Source organism: Hypomesus transpacificus, unplaced genomic scaffold (genome assembly GCF_021917145.1).
Source record: "Hypomesus transpacificus isolate Combined female unplaced genomic scaffold, fHypTra1 scaffold_130, whole genome shotgun sequence".
In the NCBI taxonomy this organism is placed as follows: Eukaryota; Metazoa; Chordata; class Actinopteri; order Osmeriformes; family Osmeridae; genus Hypomesus; species Hypomesus transpacificus.
In genome coordinates this window covers 181,511-206,053 of record NW_025813706.1, presented here as the reverse complement: position 1 = coordinate 206,053, position 24,543 = coordinate 181,511, and the positions used below count along the sequence as shown (strand labels likewise).

The window sequence follows — 24,543 nt, the reverse complement described above, 5'->3', positions numbered from 1 at the left end:
AAGGAAGTTGACTTGGATCAGAAGAATATGGATGAAATTATGAAAACAGAGCATAGGTGTTGGAGAGACGTTGCTTTTACATTATTTGGGATCAGGTTTTATTGACGACTACCTAGTAAACAGAAATCACGCTCACCTTAAGTATTTGTCAGTTATTGCAATTGCCCCTCATCTTTAGAGATGCCAATGTGAGTATGTAAACTGTTTACTAGCAACACAATGCTATGTAGTAGTGACTGAAGTGTGTATACTCTCTAAACCATAAAGTATCATTAGACTCATATAACATTCCCTGGTCTGCCACTTAGGCCTCTGTCTGCATTGGAGATGAGAGCTGGATGTTACAATTGTACACTCACTTATGTGTTGTGAGAGAACCTTCCTTTGTCCAATAATTGTAGATTCCTAAAGGCGTCTTGTAAACCACTGTTTTGCGTAATATCATTTGACATACATTATGTGTTGACTGATAGATACCATCATAGATAACCAGTTTCTTTTGTGGAGGTTTTTGAGAGTTAGAACTTTGTCTCTCACGTAGACATTTCTGTTCCATGCCTTCTCAAGAGTGTTTAGTAGACAGACTGTTTGAAGTCAACAGGATATTCATCTGGTTTCACGATTGGGGCTGAGTCACATTTATAGTTCTTGGTTTATTGCCAGCTCATTATTAAAGGTCACTAGTGTTGATAAAAGCGGTTGTCTGTCAATACCAAGACGGGTTACATTCCAGGTCCAGCATGTGGCCTTTTTGGGAGATCTAGAGATGCCAAGCCTATCAGCAAAATCATGAACAGAAATTCTTATACGGTACTGAGAACTGTTGCTGTTAGGGTTTGGTGAAGGTGGGTGGCTATGCCTAGGAAGGTATTCTTGTCTGTGACAAGGTTTTTGCTGAAATGTCTGACACTGTATATATCTCCAACTGTATATACAGTGTATTCGATTAAGGTCGAATTCGATTATTTATTTTTCAAATGTACAAGTGGAAAAAAAATTGTATCTTTTTATGTGTTAACAATTTTGATTTGAGAATGCTATTTTTTATAGCAAGCTAGTACTAGGATCACTTTTGACAGCCCAAGTTTGGCTTCTCAGAAAGATGAACAACATTCAGCTCAAGTCTCGTTCTGGGAAAACAACCTCATAAAGGAATGATGTTGTTAATAATCTTATCATCATTCTTCTCTAATTCTTCGGCGATCCCCTCGTTTTTCCTCCTGCAGGACAATCGTGCCATGGAAAGTATTCCGACAGTGCCTTCACGAAGTGCATCTCATAAGCTCCGGCCTCGAAGCCATGGCCCTTAAATCCACCATCGACCTCACCTGCAACGACTACATCTCAGTGTTTGAGTTTGATATCTTCACCAGGCTCTTCCAGGTAAGCCTCCTACATTACCTGTCCGTAGTTAGTGGTATGTGTCTGAGTGTTGTCCTTTAGGGTACAAGGCAGCAGGTCATCATCCCACTGAACAGACAAACAATCACACCAGTCATCTCTCAAGTTCCCTTTCAGAGTTGACCCCCTCCCCCCTGCTATTTAGTCTTGCTGGGGAGTTATCCGCCCCTCTGCCGTGCTCCTCCTATAGGTAGCCAGCCTGGTTAGAGACTGACCGCCATAGCTCTCTGTGCTATAGGTGACAAGAGACCCCCCCCCCCCCAATCAGCATCAAATGTGGTCGTGTTGTCTTGTGTCCAAGAAAAGAGCCTTGCCAGAAAATGAGAAGAGCCGATACCATTGGGATGATGTGTGTGTGTGTGTCGGACTACACAGGCTCTTTTACATAAAAATGGTCCAATGGTACTGTAACCAAGCTACATCATGTTGTGAGAAGAAAACCAGACTATCGTGTTACTTGGCTGTTCACCATGCGTGTTATATCAAGCTCCCTGCAGGCTTTATGTAGTCTCATCCAGCCCTACAAACCACACAAGCCAGTATCAGATGATAGACAGCATTGTGTCTAAAGTATGTAAATTAGGACGTAGGCTTATCACAGTGTAGTTCTAACATGCCTAGGTTGAGAACACAGTAAATGTCAAAGGACTTCTGCCTATGAGTTGTGTACATGATTTAGGCTCATTCAGATATTACTGTACCAGGCTGCGTAGTATTTTCGGAATGTGACTATGATGCATGGAGTTTGAATCCTGGCATGGCTAGTGGCCATCTCATTAGAGCGAGAATTTGTATATGAACAGAGTTGCTTGAGTGGTCTGTGTGTGTGTGTGAGTGTGTGTGGGAGGGGGGGGGGGTGGTGGATGAGTAATAGGTACATGCTTAGAGGAAGGGACAGCCAGTGCCAGTTTCAAGAGTGGTAGTTTCACTGTGGGTCGAGAAGAAAAACTAAAATATCTGTCACAGACCCCAAAAGAAGTGAGACCTTCCCCCTAACCCGTCCTCCTTCCCAAACCAACCACGTCGGCTCATGCCCAGCTGATACCCTGGCTATGTCCCAGGGTATGACGCCCCCCTGCCCACAGGCTAGCCCCATGATTTGAGGCCTGGCTGTTTCCTGGCAGTGTGCTGGGTGGGAGGACCAGTGTGGGCTGAGCTGACTCACTCTGAGGGGCCCAGAGCCCACTGTTAAGAAAACAAGCTGATGAATTGCTACTTGACAATGCATAGTGTCACAGTGTAACACTAAACAAACTCCTCTCACCGTCTGTGGATGTAAACAAAAGGGGATTTGTGTTTTTGTGTGTAGATAGGAGTCTAGTGTGTGTTGTGTAGGTTTTAATACATGAGCGAAGCCTAGTTCAGGCATGACACTCGGGTAGCGTCATATCACCCATTGCTGAGTACTCAAGCCCATAGGTTAGCTTTGATAGGCGGCACTATAAAGTCGCACACATACATGCACAAGCGCCCTCGATTACCTGAGTGTTCTGCTCTGCTGCCACCTTCCACCATCCCCTTCATGTAGTCTGACTGTGCTCCCCATTGGGGGATTTCACTTGTTGCTGCCTCATTGTCATGCTGCAAAGGCAGGGAACACTCCCCGGTAGGGCTGGGCGGTATTACTGTAAATACCGTGCAAGGGTAGAAATGTGTCTACCGGGAGAGATTTGCCTATACCGTTTCAACCGTGGTATACTTGCATTTTAATTAAAGTCATTTAAATGTCTGGTTGTTGTATTGTATATAAGCCATCATATAAATCGCATTCTTGCGATATTTAGAATTGTAGTTTAACTTTGATTTTATTTGCTATTTTCGTTTGACCTTGAAACACGTTTGCGTTGGTCTGACGGAATTTTTGATGTTGCCTCGGAGTGTATTTTGTGTAAGCGGACCACATTCATGCCGATGCTAATTATTATATAATTGATGACCCATTCAGCAGGTAATCAATTCAATTTGTTGTTCAAGTTTTATGTCTCGTGCTGTAAAATTATTGTTGTAAAATTACACTGGTGGCGTTGCTAGCATTCTTGATCTAGGATGACTAGTGAAGGCTAACTATTTACTAACAGAGTGAGGTCATGTCGGGAAATATCAAACTGAGGCTTTAACGTATCGACCGAGCAACAAGGTTGATACGCCAAAACCAAAGTTAGATATGGATAGTAAAACTCAGACTGATCGCTTTCGCTCATTTTGAAATTTTTGGCGGAGGGTATTACGGATCTCCTACGTACTTCTGCTCAATTTTGATTTAGCTTCTGTACCAGGTCTGGCCATGAGGTACGCAAGTCAGATGTCTCCGGTTAATTTTCTACCGGCCAATCAGCGAACAGAGGGAGTGGCTGAGAACTTTGATTTTGTGCGCTAGTTTGTGTTGTAGTTCCGTAATGGCAGCGGAGAAAGATGCAAGCAAAGCCATTCGGTCTGTTGTGGCAATGCTGCCGAAGATCCATAAGCTAAAGCCAGAGCAAGAACAAGTTTTGCTGAGTTTTGTTGGTGGCCATGATGTTGTGGCCCTCCTCCCCACTGGGTTCAGGAACAGTTTGATTTTCCAGCTATGGCAGTTAGCGAGTGAGTGGCTCTGGGCAGATCCAATAGTTTTAAACTTCAACAGAGTACCCGCCTACAAAGAAGTCAACGCTTGTCAATGGAGCGAGTCCAGAATCTCTGGTTAGGACCAGGCTATTTCGGATCCTTAATGAGCTGTGAGTAGGTCACCACGCGGATGGCATGACTGCGCATCAGCCAATCGGAACGCTCGTACTGTCGTTGCCTTTAAATAATAGCCAGTAACGTCTTGTAGTACCGTAATTTTCGGACTAAGCCGCGCCTTTTGTCCCATTTTTTGACCCTGCGGCTTATATAACGATGCGGCTAATCTATGGATTTGTACAGCTAACGGTTAATAAATGGTAGCTTCCTCAAGCAGCCATCTCTTTCCCGACAATCCCCTCTGTAAGGCAGATTTTCTGTGTACAGCCTGAGTCTCTGTAAGGTCAAGAGGTCATACAGCGAGGCCCCCTCTGAAAAGAATATAGCAGACAGCCCAGACAGTGGGGAGACAGTAAGGAAAATCATGTACAAATAGGGCTTATGTGATTAACGACCACTTCACCTGCTGAACGTTCTAGTGTATCAGTGCACTGAAGACCCGTTAAGGAAGTAAGTCTTTGCATTCTATATCTGTATTGTCCAACTCATGTATTTAAGCATGGCTGAGAGACAGAGTTTTCACTCATGCCATCAGTTTGTCTTGAACTGATTGTTTGATCCGGGTCGCCCGACTAATAAACCAAAGCCAACTCCTTTCCTTTGTCGTGACTCCTTCCGGCCTGCCTTATCCAGAATATCCATCTTATCACCCTCTGTGCACAAACCCTTACATATGGTAAGTAAACATTAAAACACCTGCGGCTTATAGTCTGTTGCTGTGGTCAAAAGGTCAAGCAGCAGGTCTCGGACAATACACATATAGATAGGAGAATGTGCACTTTAACCTTTGGAAAGAGCCACCTGCAGAAAATAGTATAAACGATGAGTGATGACTGCACCACCTGTGTGTTGTTCTTCCTATGCCTTAAGTTGTGGAATGTCTACCGTTTAAGGATATGTTTTGGTGGTTACTATATTTGTATGGTCCAGCTCATGCATATAATGTTCATCTGAGAGACATGTTTGTCAGTCATGCCAACCACTTTGCCTGTCGTGGTGACCTGATCCGAGCAGCTCGATTAATAAACAAAGTCAACTCTTTTTCATTGTGGTGCGTTCCTTGGCCCATCCTCCGACAGAAAATCATCTAACAATACCGTAACCGTGATATAAAATTACTCATATTGTGATAGAAGATTTTGGCCATATCGCTCACCCTTAATTTCCCGTGTACATCCTATCCGCCAAAGTCAAACCTATTTTCATGTATATGAATAAATGGTGAAATCAATCACGTGAGTGTCTTGACTGAACTGGTTTTCACTCATCTACCGTTCATTGTTGTCAAGTCATTCTCTCTCTTTCTCTCTAACACACTCTCTTTCCGAGGAACGCATGCATAGTTCTCTGCCCCTGTTTTGCTCTTGATAGTTTAGGTTTTCAGTTCCTACCGCCAGACAGACAGAAAACTGATGCATTACTTGGTGTTCCACCAACTACTAAAATGATTTCCAGAGTTACATTTAATTTACTTGACCTTGACAGGGAGTTACATCCTGTCTTTTTCAACAAAGAATTATGTTTACTTAATAAAAAAAAGGAGCTTGCACAGCAATTCTCTGTACTCCATTATCAATAGTTGGATTCTTTCCTGGCTCCCTCCAAATACTGCTCGTGAGATAGTTAGAAGCGTCTGTATGCCCAGCAGCAGTGACTGTTTGAGGACATGGAACCTTCTGTGTTTAGCTGAGCCTCGTCAATCACTGTCAGACTAGGAGACACGACAAAGAATATATATCTTACTACTCATGGCCAAAAGTGTGTGTGTGTAAAGTAGTTTTGTAACGAGTGAGCCACTTCTGTTGCCATCTTACTTTTTCCAGATAGCAGAATCAATTATAGTGTTTGTGTGTGTGTGTGTGTGTGTGTGTGGTGTGTGGGTCTGTCTCATCTCCACCAGCCCTGGGGCTCCATACTGAGGAACTGGAACTTTCTGGCTGTGACCCACCCAGGCTACATGGCCTTCTTGACCTACGACGAGGTCAAGGCCCGGCTGCATAAGTACATCAACAAGTCCGGCAGGTAAGCACTGGAGTTTGAGTGTGTAGAGTGGACTAGTGTGTGTGTGTCCATGTTCTGGCGACCAGTTGGAAGGGAATTTAAGAATGCCTTACAATAAACTGACCTAATCTCTGTGATCAAATGCTTCTGCCTGCTTATCTGAATCAGTATCCGGATAGGGAGATAGATAAAACCATGAGGGACGGTTGAGGGAGGGGGCAGCCGTTTCCCCTTCTGTGTTTTTGTGCGTGTCCTGTTGTGTACATACAGTACACGTCTGAAAATGTTTGTTGTGTGGTACACTTTAGCTAGCATGTGCGTGTGCGCGTGTGTGTGTTGCTTTAGATTGGTAATGCTGAGAGCCCAGGGGGGATCTCAACCAGAGGGGGGGGAAGAGAGGGACGGTGGCTGGTCGTGCCTGATCATCCCCCGTGAATCATGGCGTGCAAATACCAATCTCCTGAACGCAGTCGACACAGCTGTGTGTGTGGGAGGGCCCTTCATCCTGGATGAGCTGCTACATGCTCCCACCTCATCCCTCAACACACACACATACACAAACACACATGGCAGAGCTAATATTAACTGCCAGAACAAACCTCACTCTTCATGTATTAGATGAATAGATTGATTGATACATTGACAGACAGACTTACACGCACCTAGACTTCACATACAGTTGTATATGTGAAATCTGTATACTACAAGGTCTGTGTACTACATACAGGTTTTACTCGAAATAACATGTTCTTATCCAAAAAACCCCAGTCATACTAAAAGTCTTAAAACAAACCTTTCAGATGATGTTTATGCGACTTGAGCCCCAGCCACCAGAAAAGCACACACAGTCCCCACCTCCCCAGAACAAAAACTTCATGGATGTAGCTCCTCTGTTGTTGGCAGATGTGGCATCAGTCCTCTGAGTTAATTCCTGCATTGTGTTTCTTCGTCTGTTGGGTTAGGGTCAGAACATCGCGTCTTGGACATGCAAGGCAGTTTTGAGACGATCAGGGTTTAGATTGTGATAAACGAGGAAATGGATTGTGAAGTTTCATGGCTGAAACTCAACAAAAGAAGCCTGTTTCACAGTGGGAATGTGTTCGCTGCATGCTGGATGCATCTGTGCTTGTTTGAAGTCGAACTCTCACAAGCCCACCACAAACAGAGCCATAAAGAGGGCCGTCTCTGATGTGTGTGAATACGAGGTGAACGCACACTTGTTGACACGTGTGTGTTCATGTGGAACATGGTAGTCCAATAACTTATGGACAAGGCCCTCTATGTTGTCTTTGAAGTGGGGTTGTCTCGCAATGCATTCAGTTATTTGGGATGACTTGGGGATTGAAACATTGTCTGTATTTTGTTAAACGGTATTCAAAATTCCTGTCCTCCTTGTCATAAGTTTAGTTTTATTTTGTTTGTGTCTTCAATAAGTGTGTGTGTGTGTGCCTCGGACCTTCCAGCTACATCTTCAGACTGAGCTGCACCCGACTGGGCCAGTGGGCCATCGGCTACGTCACCAACGACAGCAACATCCTGCAGACCATCCCCCACAACAAGCCCCTCTTCCAGGCCCTCATCGACGGCTGCAGGGAGGGATTGTAAGTGGAGGCTGTACCCTACCCTCTCTCCATATCCATCCATGCTGTCACCGTATTGGGTTTGTATGGACCTGTTAAAGGAGTCACTAAGTCAGGCCTTATCGCCGTTGATGGGTGCGAGTGTGTGTGGAACCAGTGAACAGCCCAAGCTGTAAGACACCACAGGACTCGGGGCTTATAGACACAGACTTTACTAGAGGCATAAAGGCTCCCTTGATTGATAACCTATTGACAGTTTTTTTTGTTTGTCTAGAGACTAGGCCTAATCAGTGTTGTTAAGGAAGAATTTGAGTGGCACTGTGTAGATCTGAATAGTCAAGGGATATGGTTTTAATACAATTTATTAGACTATACAATTACATAAACAAAGCTTTGCTGATCAATCACAGCGAAGGAGGTGTCATCTACACAGGCCGTTTGCAGGAGTGATGATCAGCCAGCACACATGCACTGCCTTATATAAACTTAAGATCAAATGGCATTCTATATGGTCAATCAATCAATGTAGCAAACTCTGTGATTGGCTAACTCAACTTAGTGACAGCTTGAAACAATACCAAGCGTCCAGTGTGTCCCAAAGTTCTTTGATGTCACAGCTCTCCCCAGAGCAGAAGATAATAAAGCCACAGGGGTTGACCAGTCAAATGGTCAACTGTCCTTTGTGTGACCATCTTCAAACAATACTTTTAATTAACACAAACAATGAAACAGGACACAGTCCTTCTAGCCAAAGTTCAGAGCAACTGTCTCATTGACCCCTTACAGTAACCAGAGGACAGAAGGCCATATAAAATGCTTCACCCATCCCCCAGGGCAAGCTGCCCACAGAGCCATCAGCACCTCACATTCCTTTGAACTCAACTTAATTACCTTCCCTTCCTGTCTCTTACCAATGAACATAGAAGATTATAGATTTCATACACATACATCTATGCATATGACCAACATTTCCATTACAGTGTGTGTGTGTGTGTGTGCGTGGAGCTGTGGCAGGTGTACCACTTCAGGCTGAGTGCTCTTCAATATATATACCTATACTGACGGCCCTTCAGTATATACCTGTAGTGAGGGCTCTTCAGTATATACCTGTAGTGGGGGCTCTTCAGTATACAGCATCTTTACAGGTCTGTGTGAAGTGACTGACTAGAGGAGGATGTCCCTGTGCCTTTGTGGAACCCCCCCCCCTCATCCTTGAGCGTTTCAGCTGTCAAATTATCCTCCCTCGCTCCCTTGTTTCTCTTTCTCCATCTTTTTTCCCATTCCACAACCCCCCCCCCCACCCCCCTCTTTTTTTCCCACCTTGCTGAGCTGTCAGCGCTGGACCAGTTTGATCCTGTTAGATGAGATCACGGGACAGCAGCTTTCATCCATGTCCCCCATCTACCTGCTGCCCCCGGGAGGATGAGTTTCTAACGTCTCTCATCTCCTTGTGGGATCATCCCGCTCAGTTAGAATGCCATATCCCAGCTGCCCCTTGGTTTCTTGGCACCATCCCCTTCCCACCAGAACAGGGTATACATTTTGCTTTTAGGTAGGATGTAAAAATGTTTTTGGGAGAGGGATAGAGGGGGGGGTGAACTCTCATGCCTCCCTCTCGCCCTTAGCTTGTTGAAACCACTCTGGGCCAGTTGCCTAAAACCCTGTACACAGATCCAATGTGACCTCCCCGCACACGCTCGAGTGAGCAGCCTGCCAGGAAGCACGCTGGGGAGGCGAGGAAAGGTGCTGCTCCGCGGTCGCTTCTCAAGGGGAGACGCCTGGAGTGCAATAACGCGTGAAAGTGCATTAGCTCCCCTATCTGCGTAAGTGTCTGCGGGTGTGTTGGTTAAGGAGACTGAGGCAGTTTAGAGCTAGGCACACCGTCCCTAATATAGCCTCTTTTGCTGTCAGGCTTCTGGAGATGTGAGTCGGATGGGTTTAAGCCATAGTGTCAAGGTTCCACTTCATTCTCTCTACGATTCATCTTCGGTTGTCTAGTTTAGTCCAGCCCTCTCAGGTCTACATAGAATATAGGGGGTGTATGTGACATACTAATACCCATTCAATCTAATTTGGCCTATATTGTATTCTGTTCATTCCCAGTTACTTGTTTCCTGATGGACGCAGTTACAACCCAGACCTCACGGGCTTGTGTGAACCTACTCCTCACGACCACATTAAAGTCACACAGGTCAGTGTGTGTGTTTGTGTGTTTAGAGTGAGTGAGCGTTTGTGAAGAATTTGTATGGTGGAATAGCGAAGTTATTTTCTGCATTTCTTTGTGTGTGTGTGTGTACGTGTGTGTGTTTTGGTGTGCGTGAGCTGACCATGTGTGCTGGGGGGGTCGGATGGCTGAGCGGTTAGGGAATCGGGTTCTTAATCAGAAGGTCCCGGCCGTGCAAAATTACATTGTGTCCTTGGGCAAGGCACTTCACCCAACTTGCCTTGGAGGAATGTCGCTTTACTTACTGTAAGTCGCTCTGGATAAGAGCATCTGCTAAATGTAATGTAAATGTAAATGTGTGCCTGGCTCTACAGGAGCAGTATGAGCTGTACTGTGAAATGGGCTCCACCTTCCAGCTGTGTAAGATCTGCGCAGAGAACGACAAGGACGTGAAGATTGAGCCATGTGGACACCTGATGTGCACTTCCTGTCTGACGGCGTGGCAGGTACTGCTGGTCACCCCCTCTCCCCTCTATATCCCCCCTTTCTGTTTCTCTGTCCCCACATCCTGTCTCTCTCCCTATCTCTTCCCCTCTCTCTTCATCTCTCTTCCTGATCTTCTAGTTCTCCGTCTCTCAAGTCTTTCTCTGTTTCCTTTCTCCCTCTCTTTCTCCTCTTTCTCTCCCTCTCATACCCCTCTCCATCTCATTCTTCATCTCTGCTTCTATCCTCTATCTCAGTGTTTCCCAAAGACTGGGTCGCGACCCTCAGGTGGGTCGCAAGACATTTTTTAGGGGTCGCCTTGTCACGATCTGCATCTCTGCCAGTGGCGATTTCTTAAACAAATTAATGGTCAAATAATTACTATTGTGTTAACATTTTTAAATGCGTTAGAACACGTTCATATCGAAGACGAGTTCATTCAGAATCAGCTACATATATTAACAGGTCGACTTACTGATTTCCTTCTCATTCATTCCCGTAGCGCCACAGTCGATTTCCATGTTGAAGCTCAGCTTCCATGGACTTCAATGGGGCAGTTTTGAACAGTTTCTTTCAGTGCTTCGAAACTGTGATTATGTCCCGCCCATGGACGCTCAGCGTCTCTGGGGGTGAATGGAGGAGTGGGCTGGCGTGGACGCTGGGCTGCCGCGTGATGACTGGAGGGTCTGTCGAAAGACTGCATCTCCTTTTGATTTACAGTAATTTTGTACTATAAAAAGTCACCGAAGCTATTCAAGTTCAGTCCAATTGCGGATTCTGTAAGTGTAGTCTAAAGACAAACTGCGGCAACCTATTTCTTGGTATTTTCTTGGCGAAGTTGCTAGCAAATTTTCATCACACGTTTCATACAATTATAGCTACACCACATGCCTTGTTTCAGTTTAACCTAATTGTCACATTTTCTTCGAGTTTAATCTTGTTTCGTTGATCCTTCTTTCCTTCATTTATAGCGATTCATGTTGTTTAATTGTAACTTGTTTAACTACATGCTCTTATGGTTCTTCCCTTTGGCACTTATTTCGGTTGTTCACAATGTGTGCTTAATGTTTTGGCTACCCGCAATGTTTTGGGGCTATCTTGTTGTTGTTATTATCAGTGACCTATGCACTTTGTAAAGCTCTCTCTTGTAAGTCGCTTTGGATAAAAGCGTCTGCTAAATGAATACATGTAAATATACAGTAGGCTAGGCTAGTGTCGTAGGGGTGAACTAGCACATTTATGTAAAATATATATGATTTAGGGCGAAAATGAGCTTCCCCTATTTGAAAGACCAGCAGCGAGCGTATTGAGAACTTTGATTTCTCAAAGTAGAATAGCTAAACGCTATTTTCCAACAGAGAGGTATGCCATTCTGAATGATAAAAGTAGGATTCAAAATCCCTTCGAATTTGAGTGTCCTGATGGGCCTACTTTGCTTAAGTTGACTCCTAGTCCTGCAGAAGAAACCGAGTCCTGCAAGAAGAAAGGCAGGACTCCTAGGGGAGTCCAGGACTCCTTCTGCAGGACTCCTAGTCCTGCAGAAGGAACCGAGTTGTTGCAGCTCAGCTGCGAGCGCACTGACCCTATGGATCTGTGACCTTATCGTCATTCTGGATGAGCATTACGTCAGAATATCCTGTCCTCAGTAGGGCCAGTATTTCTATGCCTATTCCTTTCACTACCACATACATGTGCGAATTGGGATTTTCTGTGCTCACAAAAATTAAGACAAAGCACAAAAACAGACTGAATGCTGCGCCTGATATGCATGTTGCGCTCTCCTCCTGCACCCCGGACTGGAACGCGCTACAAAAACGGAGACAGGCCTATGTTGAAATGGTACAACATGTTTTCTATCATTTGTAATCTTTTTGTAATTATTACATATTTTGTTCCAATATTTCTGGTTCAATTGAATGTTGAAAATAAGAAGAAATGGGCTATATGTTATTTTTTTATGGCCTCTATTTAATGTCCAATTAGGCACTTGGATAACTTCTTTAAAAATTGCTGGTTCAATTATTCAGCGAGAAGTGATCACTCAGTCTGAGATAGCTTATTAACAATGGCAATAGGCCTACAAGTCCCGAAATAACAATAAAATAACAATAGAATATCCTTGTTATTGTTCAATAATGGTCAAATCCACCTTAATTTTGTGATTTACAAATAATGTCTATTGGCTTGTGTCGCGAAGGCTTGTGACTTTTAAAATATGGGTCCCCAGAAAAAAAGTTTGGGAAACACTGCTCTATCTTGCTCTGTTTATGTCCCTCTTCTGCTATCTGCTTTCTTTTTCTCCCTTCCCTCTCTTTATCTCTACTCTCTCTTTCCCTCTTCCTCTCTGTCCTGCTCTATTGATCTCCTTCTTCCTCTTATCACCTTTCTCTTTTTTTTCTCGTACTCCTCCCTTACTTTCCTTAATCTCGTTACCCTCCCTCTGTGTCCTTGCCTCTGTCCCGATCAAACGTCCATATCTCACACGGCAGTAGGGCTAGTGACGGCTGTGTGTGTATGTGCCTCACTGTCTATGTGGGCATATGAGTGTGTGTGTCTCCTAAGCGTGTGTCAGATGCTCCTATTTACCAGCAACGTGTGTATGTTTGTAATTACCTTCCTAATGACTCATTAGTATCAGAACCAGAGGTTCCCTCGCTGTCTCCACCCACAGTGGGACATCTGGGCTGGCTTCTCCCCTGTAAACACATAGATCAGAGTAGGTGTGTGTCTGAGAGAGACAGTGTGTTTGTGTGTGTGATGCCACAGCCACAGCATATTGATCTTTAGTGAAGCACGGTGACACAAGAATCACCACAAACTGCTCCTCTGACTTACTGGAACACCCGACGGTTCAGAATCACGGTTCAAGTCCACCAGTCAACCATTTGCATTCTACCCCTTGTGCAGAAGCCATCGTTCGTTAGAAACCCACACTGTGAATGTGTGTTTGTCACACTTCCTGTTTTGACAAGTTTGTGTATGTATGCTTCAGTACAGTGATGTGATTTGCGGAGTATGTTTGTGTGAGTCACACGGCGGGACTTTGTGTGTGTGTTTGATGATTAACAAAGGGGGTTCCTTTCTCAACTCGGAATTACTCAACGAACGAACACCAACAGCATGTCCCTTCCAGTAATGGAACCCAGCCGTGTGTAATCGTCAGCTTTCTCGAACCACATCCTGGTAACTGAAAGTATTTTTCTGATACTAAGGTGTCAGAGGAAACAAGAGCTCCTGCAGGATCTGACCCAAGACACACAGGTGGGAAAAGACAGCTTACACTAATCCGTTTAAGGGAGATACGCAGTCCCCAAAAGTACAGTAGGCGACACTCAGACACCATCACGTTGATGTGTCGGGTCAGCCAGGTGAAATCTGGCCTGGTTTGGGACTAGTTGGGCCTTGTTGTCTTATACGAGTCTGCCCTTGTCGATAATAAGTAGTACATGAAGCTTGTGTATTACTGTGCCGACGGCTCGCCTCACCGATACAAACTCTTGTCATACAAATATTTGTATCTTTAGAACATAGGGGTGTGTGTGTTTGTATTTGTTGCGCGTGTGCAAGGAAGTACGTTTTTGCACAGAAGAACGTTTCTGCATTGTCAGAGAGCCCTCCCCATATCAGCCTAATTAGGATTGGGTTTCCAAAACTGCCTTTAATGCCGCTGCTAGTCCCCATCCAGATGGCTGCCATGATCGTTGCCTTTGTTCTTCATAAGTATCCCTTGTCCCCTGCCATCCCCCTGTCACCCCCTCCCACGCACACACACCCAAACCCTGTAACGGGCCTGCCTCTGATTGGCGGAGGAGAACAAAAGGGATAGAGGCACATTTCTTTGGTCTTCAATTGATTTATTCTTGGGCCCCGTTTGACAGGGCTGCCATGTGGAATCTGGGGTGGTGTGTGTGTGTGTGTGGGGGGGGGCGCATAGACGGTTGACAGGAGATGCTCTTTTTTCATGTGTGTGCATGCATTTAATTGAGTCTGAAGTGTCTTTTCAAAAGAGGGGTGTGTGTAGGGGGGGGGGGGGGGGGGGGGGGATGGTACTAAAGCCTAGTAGATTGTGTCCAATTAAAACCATGTGTGTTCCAGCTGTCCACTGCTTGCTTGTATTGCTTTAGTTTGGAGCCCAGGGCTTTAAAGTGCTTCCTACCCTGCCTAGAATATTATGACATTTCCATGTTCATGAGATACTACCCCAAAAAACTAGGCTTGAATCATGGTTATAAATGTCACTGGCAGCTGTGGTGCGTGTGTGTGTGTGTGTGTGAATACATGAGGCTGTAGCAGCATAGCTACGTTCACTTGAGATGTGTTTAAACTTGTTCTTGCGTGCCAACTTGTGTTATTGTGCGTGTGAGTATGTGGTCACATGAAACTTGTTAATTTAAGTGTACGTGTGTGTGTTGTGCTTGTGCGTGTGTGGCAGGAGTCTGATGGCCAGGGCTGTCCTTTCTGCCGCTGTGAGATCAAAGGCACGGAGCCCATCATCGTGGACCCCTTCGACCCACGCCACGAGGGAGCCAAGTGCTTCTTCCTGGATCATTTCAGCTCCCCGCTGATGGACCTGGACGAGGACGAGGACAGGGAGGACTGTCTGCTGATGAACGGGCTATCCTCCATCAGAAAGGTTTTTCTGGACAAACTCCTGCTATCAGTATAGGAATACAGTAGTAGTTTATAGACCTAGTACTAATTTAGGATTTCTGTAGTGTTGCACGGTATACGAACATTTCTGTACTGGTTAAAAACGGTTTGGTATTAGAATTCACCAATGTTCTTTACTTGGGTCAAACGGGCTTCCGAAGTCTGCTGTGGGACCCCTTACGGAAAGAAAATATATTTACCAATATATGATTTGAAATACATTTTAATATATTTTAAAATATTGTTTTCCATTACATTGACCAATATATTATATATGGAAATACATGGGATAATATATTGATGATAAATATATTACTAATACATTATAAACTATAATATATATCAGGGTATCCGCGGGGTCTTAAAAAGTATTACAAGTTGATAAATCCATTTAGGGAAAATTAAGGCCCTTAAAAGGTATTAAAAAGTCTTAATCCCGATTTTACGAGGTAATAAATTTTGTTCACGCTTTGTCCAAAGAGTTTCACTTCAAAACGTATGCATGAATATATTTATTTTCCTCCCCAAGACTATCATAAACAATGACATGCTCGGTCAGCGAGTCACATATTTTGCGAAGTGCACGGTTAGGTGATGTGTCGCCCTCCACATGTCGCGAAACAGACTCCGAAATGGGGAAATGTAAATTTGCGGACTCCTGGTTGGAGAAGGATGAATTTATACAATGGCTGAAGCCTGTCCCTAAAAACAGGCTTACTGTACATATTGTAGAAAGAAGATTAGCGTAGCTTCGATGGGCATCAACGCCGTTGGCCGCAGAGAGCAGCCGCAGCATTCCATTGCCAATTTCTGTGCTCCACCAGCGACACCACTACCCAACACGACAGCTGAACTTGTCAAAACGGCTACGACAGCGAAGGTTATCTGGGGGCTATTGCACAAAAGTAGAATAAAGAAATCCAGGATAACTGAAAAAGCACAGCTGGACTTAAAGTGCGTGTCCACTGCTGCGACGCAAATCGCTTGCCATCGCTCGCCTTCCCACAGTTCACCACGCTCGGGGGCATTTCAAACAGATTAATGTAGAATGTAGTTCTCTAAAGTCACTCTTGTAGTTGTCATGGCCAAGTGTGCAGACTTGGGTTTACGTAGTTGCAACAATGATCAAAATACAACTTGTATACAAAATTCAAAACGGTTTAATAGACATACACGTTGACATGTGTAAAAAACGTTTTACTATAGAGGGTTTTCACCGACGTCACGTTCTGGGTGGTAACCCTGATGCGCGGCCATATTGGAGGCACTCGGTGTAAACAACTGAACGGAGTACAACCAAAGAACGTATATTCTATACTCTTTGGTACAACTGTAGCCATGTCTAAACGACCGAAATGGTCATCAAAACGCGTCCAAGATCCCAAGGCATATAGGGAAGGACTTGGACCACAAGAAAAGGGTCGATATTTTGAGAAATTAGGATTTATTGGCGGTTTAGATCCCTACCAGTTAGCTCCATCTACTTGGATCCGTGACGACCCGGTGATTCTGCCTTCAGGTGGATATCTCGATATTGTTAACTACCTGGTTTTCTCGACGAACCCATACACATGCAGTTGTTTGATATGAATTATAGTCGCACACCGTCGCACAGTAAAAAAAATAAAAGCAGTAATTGTTTTTACTATTAAAAATATTAGAAAATTAAATTATATATACAATAGAAAATTAGTTTTGAGCTGCTGAAATAAACATTTCACAATACCTGACAAGAATTGTGCCAAACAAATCCGTATTTTGTCCAGATTTTTCCCTCGTAGATCTTGGTTGAGCTTTGCCAACCACAAGCGCCTCCTTTCCTCTGACAATCTCTGGCATTCCTTTTCCTGGTTTTTAATAACTTTTGGAAGTCGATAATATACCAAATGTTTTTCACGATCTGTCCTATTTGTACAACCTGAAACACGGCAATAATTCACAATTTTCCTTGACGACGTTCGGGATATACTTCAGTGCCAGTGCTTTGTTGTGATGCGGAGTGCCTCCAAGATGGCGACTTCCGGTCTGATGACGCTTCGGTGAAAACCCTCTATATTCCTCAGTCTCTGCTAATCTGTCGATACGATAGGGAGTTCCAGCCGGGCTAGCTAGCTAGCTAGTTACCACAGAATTAAGTTACGTAATGTTACTAAACTGAATTTGAAAGTACAAGCACCCACAACTTCGGCAAACCTTGCGCCATGCATCTTTTTTTGTATTAACATCTCTGTACGAAAACAGCTATGTTTCATACAGGACTGGGTAAGCGGCCACACAAATTATTAGTTTCTCCTCCACCATGAAACCTAGAAAGCTAGAAATGTTTACCATGGTTGCTACGTTACGAGAAACAAGAAAACACTCTGATTGAAACTAAACTTGGTATTGGTATCGAAGGACATTTTTGTATCATGACAACAGTATACTGTGTTAGATAATTCTCTTTCAAGTAAAAAAAGTAGCAAGTAATGCACAGATTCGGTGAAGTAAAGGAAGTTTTTGCAAGAACATTTTAACAACTCCGCTCTCAACATTTATTGACATGGATCACATGGATATTCTTTCATTGGCTGTCTCCCTTACATAGATTGTGCATGCGTGTTTGCGTGTGTGAGTCTTGAAGTGGCCCTGCTTAGGCTTACTAAATTACATGCTCAGATATGATAAGGATCTTCCTGTTTACCTAAGCCTGGTCGTTGTGCTGTACAGACAGGGTTAGGGTTAGTGAGTTATGTGTTACTTTATTCTTGAATAATGTAATTGTTATTTGTATTATTAATTGTATTATTTATAAAGATTGTATAGATTTATACATGTTGTTGCTGCTCATTTACAATTAAAAATACAAAAAGTAAAGTGTAGAACGAAACGATTGATTTGGTATATTGAGCTACGAGCAAGCTAGTTGCTGCTGTTGCTAGCCAAACTTCACTGAGGGGATTGTTTGAATATGCAGGAAATTAAAACCTTTCTTTACACAAAGTTTAGCTTGTGGCATTGAAGACAGTGACACACCACACAAGCTTGAGTTTAAATATATTATTTAATGTTTCATTACTTACTGTACATTTACATTTATGCATTTAGCAGACGCTTTTATCCAAAGCAACTTCCAAGAGAGAGCTTTACAAAAGAGCATAGGTCACTGATCATAACAACGAGGTAGTCCCAAACATTGCAAGCAGCCAAAACATGAAGCATACATTGTGGAAAACTAAACAAGTGCCAAAAGGGAAGACCCATAAGAGCATGCAGTTATACAAGTTTACAAATTAAAACAACATGAACCACAAAAAGTGCAGGACTGTACCTGTGGAAGAACAATCAATAGTAAAATATCTCACAGTGAGTACAAGACTTAACTTCGTTATAACTAACCTACAAGAGCAACAAGTCACTCAATAAGAGTCATTGTGATCCTGGAGGAAACTAGCAACAGGTCTAGCCAAGCATTCCTAAGTGCCGTTGTACTTCCGGAACAAGTGCGTCTTGAGCCTTTTCTTGAAGGTGGGGAGACAGTCGGTGTCCCTGATGGAGGTGGGGAGCTGGTTCCACCATTGGGGGGCCAGGCAGGAGAAGAGCTTGTGTTGGGACCTGGCAGTCTTGAGCGGTGGGACCACCAGGCGGTTGTCTGAGGAAGACCTTAGGTGACGGGTGGGGGTGTAAGGTTGCAGGAGAGACTTGATGTAGTCGGGTGCAGTCCCGTTCACTGCTCGGAAGGTCAGTACCAGGGTCTTGAATCTGATACGGGCGTTGATGGGTAGCCAGTGGAGGGAGATGAGGAGCGGGGTAACATGGGAGCGTCTGGGTAGATTGTACACCAGGCGGGCCGCTGCGTTCTGAATCCTCTGAAGAGGGCGGGTTGCACATGCTGGGAGACCAGCGAGCAGCGAGTTGCAGTAGTCCAACTTGGAGAGGACCATTGCTTGGACTAGCAGCTGGGTGGAGTGCTCAGACAGGTATCTCCTGATCTTCCGGATGTTGTAGAGGGTGAATCTACAAGACCGGGAGGCTGCGGCAATGTGGGCCGTGAGGGAGAGCTCGTCATCCATGGTAACCCCAAGGTTCCTGGCAGAGGATGAAGGGGTCACCGTCGCAGATCCCAGGGTGATTGACAGATCATGGGAGATGGAGGGTTTAGCCGGGATGATGAGAAGTTCTGTTTTGGCGAGGTTCAGCTGGAGGTGGTGCTCGGTCATCCAGGCAGAGATGTCTGCGAGGCAGGCCTCAATCCTAGCTGAGATCCCCGGATCAGTCGGGGGGAACGACAGGTACAGCTGTGTGTCGTCAGCGTAGCAGTGGTAGGAGAAGCCATGGGAGGTGATGATTGGTCCAAGTGAGGTGGTGCACAGAGAGAAGAGGAGGTGGCCAAGGTTGGAGCCCTGTGGGACACCAGTGGAGAGCTGGTGAGGGCCTGACAGTTTGCCTCCCCAGGAGACCTGGTAGGATCTTCCCGACAGGTAGGATGAGATCCACTGGAGTGCAGTGCCAGTGATGCCCATCTCAGAAAGTCTGGAGAGCAGGATCTGGTGGTTAACCGTGTCAAACGCTGCAGAAAGGTCCAGCAGAATGATGACAGATGACCTGGAAGCCGCTCTGGCAGACTGGAGGGCAGTCTCTGTGGAGTGGCCAGTCTTGAAGCCCGATTGCTTGGGGTCAAGCAGGTTGTTCTGAGAGAGAAAGTGAGATAGTTGGTTAGATACAGCACGTTCAATTGTTTTTGAAAAGAAGGGTAGCAGTGATACCGGTCATGCAAGTCTTGAATTGCTTAAATGTATGATGCTGCTAGTACACCACGGCATGATACAATACTTGCTGTTGCAACAGTCTAGCCAGCCTAGCACATCGTATCTATGCTTCGCTGCTAACTTGTGCTGATGTTGTGACGTAGGCTAGCACTGAGTTCCCTTTGTGCACACAAGTTACTTTTTACATTTACATTTAGTCATTTAGCAGACGCTCTTATCCAGAGCGACTTACAGTATGTACAGGGACATTCCCCCCAAGGCAAGTAGGGTGATGTGCCTTGCCCAAGGACGCAACGTCACTTGGCACGTCCGGGAATCGAACTAACAACCTTCTGATTAATAGTCCGTCTCCCTAGCCGCTCAGCCATCTGATCCCCTTTTTGCCACAGAAATGTTGTAAGCTCTTAACCCATGCAACGGAACGTAAATAAAAACACAAGAAACGCAATGGCTAACAAGACAAACCTTTTGACACTGGCGTTGTCTATTTAGTCCAAATATTGAGGAATCCTTAGGGGTGGGAAAATAAATAATAATAAATAAAGCTGCAAGCAGCGATAAGGGTTCCTCCGCAAAATGGCTAAATATGATAAATGTACAATGTAGAAGCAAAACAACTTCATGTTTGGCTAACAACAATAGGCTGGATGGGGATTTGAACTCATGAGCGTAAGGTTACAAGTCAGTCTCTCTATCCTCTCTGCTACACACCAACTGTTGAGGTTCTATGAATAGAAAGGGCAGAGTATTACCTTTGGTCAGCTTTGGGACAAAGGTAAAGAAACTGTCTACATTTCAATGTCAAATTGCATGAAATTGCACATGGTACTACTTCAGAATGATGTCATCTCAAAGCCAATAAGGTTTGAAAAACCATCAGTCAAAATGACATTTGATTTATTGACACAAAGATATTGAGGCTATGTGGACATTTACATAAATACAACCCTTTCAGACATTTTGTATTGCATGTTTTATTCCATTTCACCCTATATAAAGACACATCTGCCCACACACAACTTCCATCCATGCTGTTTCCCTCTCTCCCAGCACAGGTCATGCCAAAGGAGAAATGCTGCGGCGGCCACATGAGGTTTAGGGGTAGTCCAAAAACATGCCTCCCACAATTGACACATTTTCCCCAAGATGGCTGAAAAACAGCAGATATTTTAACTCTACTTGAGTTGATCTCTTTCCAGAATCTCAGTCAATGCACAATTAACAATAGTCATGTGGGCAACCAGGCTAGGGCAGAGCTCATGTTCAGCTCCTAGCGAGCATAGCTTATGGCAGTACAGTAGCCGACTCTCTGGTCCTATTAAAATACACAACATGCACAATCAGGGTGACCAACAAGATTATATAACATTACAAACATCTAACTGAACAAACACAACAACTGATATCCCTCGCATGGCTGTTGTAACCGCACTATTTTCTAGTCAAGTCTTTGCCTATTTGACAAACCGCACTGCATGCTAGGTACCCAAGGGGTGCTGACGCTGATTATCTAGCTGTGCTCCGACTGTGATTTGAGTATTAGCTTTGGTCAGCTTTGGGACAAAGGTTAAGAAAAGGTTGACATTTCAAGGTGAAATTGCAAATGGTATATCAGAATGATGTCATCTTGTTTAACTAAACAGATAATCAAAATTATGACAGGCCAAAAGACTGCGGCTGGATTTGAACCTGTGACCTTGCTCCTTGCAGTGCACTGTCTTAGCCTACTGAGCTGTTCTCAGTGTTGAGAACCATTGTGGTTAGTTACTGTATAGAAAAGTAACCTATTTGTTCTGTGGCGAGCTTTACAAGATTTGGCTGAAGTTTAAACAGCTGTAAGTCAGTGATCTTTTGAGATATGAAGGCAGGGGCAGGCAGGCAGGGAAGGGCAGGCCAGCTGGATGAAGCTGCCTTGGGGGCAGGGCTGAAGAGAAGCTGTCCAGGTAGAGAGGGGTAGTCCAGCAAGGGTTCTGTGTTACCCTCAGCATTCTCTATTGCATCCTCTGTTACACTCAGCATCCTCTGTTGTTGCTCTCATTGTGCTCTGTTGCACTCAGTTGAGCAGGCCTCTGCATGACCCGTTAAAGTGAAAAAAGGGTCCATGTCAGTGGTGAAAAATAAAGCTTTTCCCATCTACACTTGATACAGACTTCAGTTGACTGTGAAATGCAGTGGCAATACTTGAACTTGAATCCAAATGTGTTGGAAACCCATGCAAAGTCACTCAAAACACAGGCTCTAGCAAGAGTATTCAGCTCTAAACAGGTCAATATATACACATCTGACAAAGGACCAGCTCGACCTTTGCCTGTAAACAATTATTCTGACTGTCAGAGACCTTTAAATAGGCTGACCGAGTGAAACTAGCCTGGCTAACGTAGGTTGTTTTCTCAGGCAAATGATGAATGAAATAGTCTTGTTTGGAAAGATCCTATATACTGGCTATCTTCAGCAGGCTCTTGTCTACAAAAAGCAGCCCTCCCTGACGTTTTAGGAGTTGAACTGAGTGAAATATAATATTGTTTACACACTGCCAGTGAGCGAGCCGAGTCTGTCTCTGAGGCTAAGTCAAAACAATGTACCCCCGGGACGCAGTCTCACTCCACTTGCAAGTTTTCCACAAATCACAAAAATAATCAGAGCATCTGGCTAAAAGCACAATTCCCACATCTCCTACAGGCTGCCCTCCTCAACATTTCTGGTGTCGACCGAATTGTAAAATGGTGAATTTATGAACATGGCGCGACCAAAACGACACCAACAACTAAGCCTATGCAGTGTCCCTGGCGCATAGGCTTATTACAAAGACTTTCAGGAGCCAAATCAACATTCTGAGCAAACAGGTCTGTGGGGAATTGCTTGTTCTCATAAGCTGCCCTCCTCTACTTTTTTGATGAATTCGCCGAGATGCTAAATTATTCACTACAGTAGAGGGAAAAAGCTAGCTACTTTTCGAGTTCGGTTTTCCGTCACTTCAAACTCACAATCTAAAAGGTCTCAAACCTTCACCATAATTCAAGAGTAGTGTACTTCACAAACCCAATCATTGATTCTAGCTTAAAATGTGTAAAAATGGGACTTACCGAACGTGACTATCAGGCGATTCCAGTTGAAAACAACAATGGCCGCCGAAAAAGAATTTATATTCGTAACGGCGAGCTGCAATTGGAAGCGAAATGAAACAGGAGCTAAAGACCAAGGGTGGGGGCTTGGTCAGCACACCATTTCCAGAAAGGATGTGTGTGCGTCTTGCCAAGCTTGCGCGTGTCAAGTAGGTTGACCACCTGTCCCTCTTTGCGCTGCACAGCATTTTCAATATGCGGCGTGCGGGACAAGGGGTGCAAATGATGTGGGACACAACGCAAAGCGGGACAGGTAGTCACCCTAGTGTCAAGGGGCAGGATGAGTCTGTGAGAATTTGGAGCGTGCGCGCTGTGGAGCAATTCACTTGAATTCAATCATATATTGACATACCAAAGCGAAATTGTATATGGTACTTCAAAGTGATGTCGTCTTGAACCCTATTAGGTTTGAAAAACAATCAGTCAAAATTATATTTGATTTATTAACACAAAGATATTGAGGCAATGTGGACATTTACAAAAATACACTTCTTTCAGCCATTTTGTATAGCATTTCTTATTCAATTTGACCCTTTCTAAAAACATGTATTCTACACATCTGGAACAAATTTCACGTCGATTGGATCTACGGTTCATGAGGAGAAGGGTTTTGAAGGTTGTACCCAATTTGGACAGTACAAGAAAATCTTGTCTGACAATTTGGGTCCCTGAGGCTTTTTTGTTCCCCATGAGAAATAAGGCATGCATACCAATTTTCTGGCATTTTGGAGTAATGGGGCGCTGGGGAAATCACAATCACACACTTTGGGCGTGTTTCATAGCGCTACCTATGGGCGCACATGGGCCACTAGCCGTCTGGTAGTAATGAGTGACCTGTTGCATCATTGGGCCAAATTGGAAACAATCGGGTTCAGGACTTTTTTTGCTATTAGGCCATTTAGCGGAGAAATATAATAATAAATATAGCTGCAAGCAGCAATGTGGTGGACAAGCAGGTCAGATGACCCAGAAGAAACTTTCGACATCTAGTGACTGCGGTTTACCTGGCTTTCTTTGCAGTGGCTTATAGTCTCGCTAAACAGAGAATCAGAGACATGACAAGCTTGTCAGCTTTGGCTGGAATTGAACCTCTGACGTTGATGTGCCAGGACACCAATTTATCATAGTGAGCTATTCTCAGTGCTGGAAATCAGATTTCAGTGACTGAGTAAAAATATAAGGATTTTTTCCTGTGGCAAGCGGTTGTCAGATTTGTCCCAAGTTTAAACAGCTGTAATTCTGTCCTATTTTGATATGTCAATGTGATTGTGGTCTGAAGATAATCTGTGTTAAAGTTGGTGAATATTTGATACATTTTGAGTAGGACAAAAAGTTTTATTAATTAATGAAAATGGCGGCATCAATTTGGCTGGTATCACAAGTTAACATGTGTCAGACATGGGATCGCCCCCCTAGAGGTTAGAGGACACATATCTGTAAAGCACAATAAATCTGACTCTTCTTGAGTATAGATCCCCTGAGATTGAAACATTATCATTACCATTATGATTATACTGTTAGACAGCTACAGTGGCATACCTGGCTTCACTAAACAGATAAACAAGTATGCGTGATGCCTGTGGCTGGATTCGAACCTATGACCTTGCACTTCAGAGGGACCCGTCTTATCCCAGTGAGCTATTCTCAGAGCTAGGAATTACTGTGTTCAGTTA

At 44.3% G+C, this 24,543-nt stretch overlaps 1 protein-coding gene across 12 annotated transcripts in view; it reads left to right on the top strand.

The window, feature by feature from the left end:
* Positions 1-24,543, top strand: part of cblb (Cbl proto-oncogene B, E3 ubiquitin protein ligase) — a 150,253-nt gene that overhangs the window by 83,284 nt on the left and 42,426 nt on the right. For all 12 annotated transcript variants that reach the window (XR_006958611.1, XM_047050880.1, XM_047050879.1 and 9 more), the window contains 6 exons: positions 1,227-1,383; positions 6,023-6,144; positions 7,587-7,724; positions 9,807-9,894; positions 10,242-10,373; positions 14,783-14,983. Coding sequence is in view for 11 of the 12 variants with exons in the window: in XM_047050880.1 (XP_046906836.1) it covers positions 1,227-1,383; positions 6,023-6,144; positions 7,587-7,724; positions 9,807-9,894; positions 10,242-10,373; positions 14,783-14,983 (838 nt within the window). In the remaining variant the exon portion in view is untranslated. The remainder of the gene's footprint in view (positions 1-1,226; positions 1,384-6,022; positions 6,145-7,586; positions 7,725-9,806; positions 9,895-10,241; positions 10,374-14,782; positions 14,984-24,543) is intronic.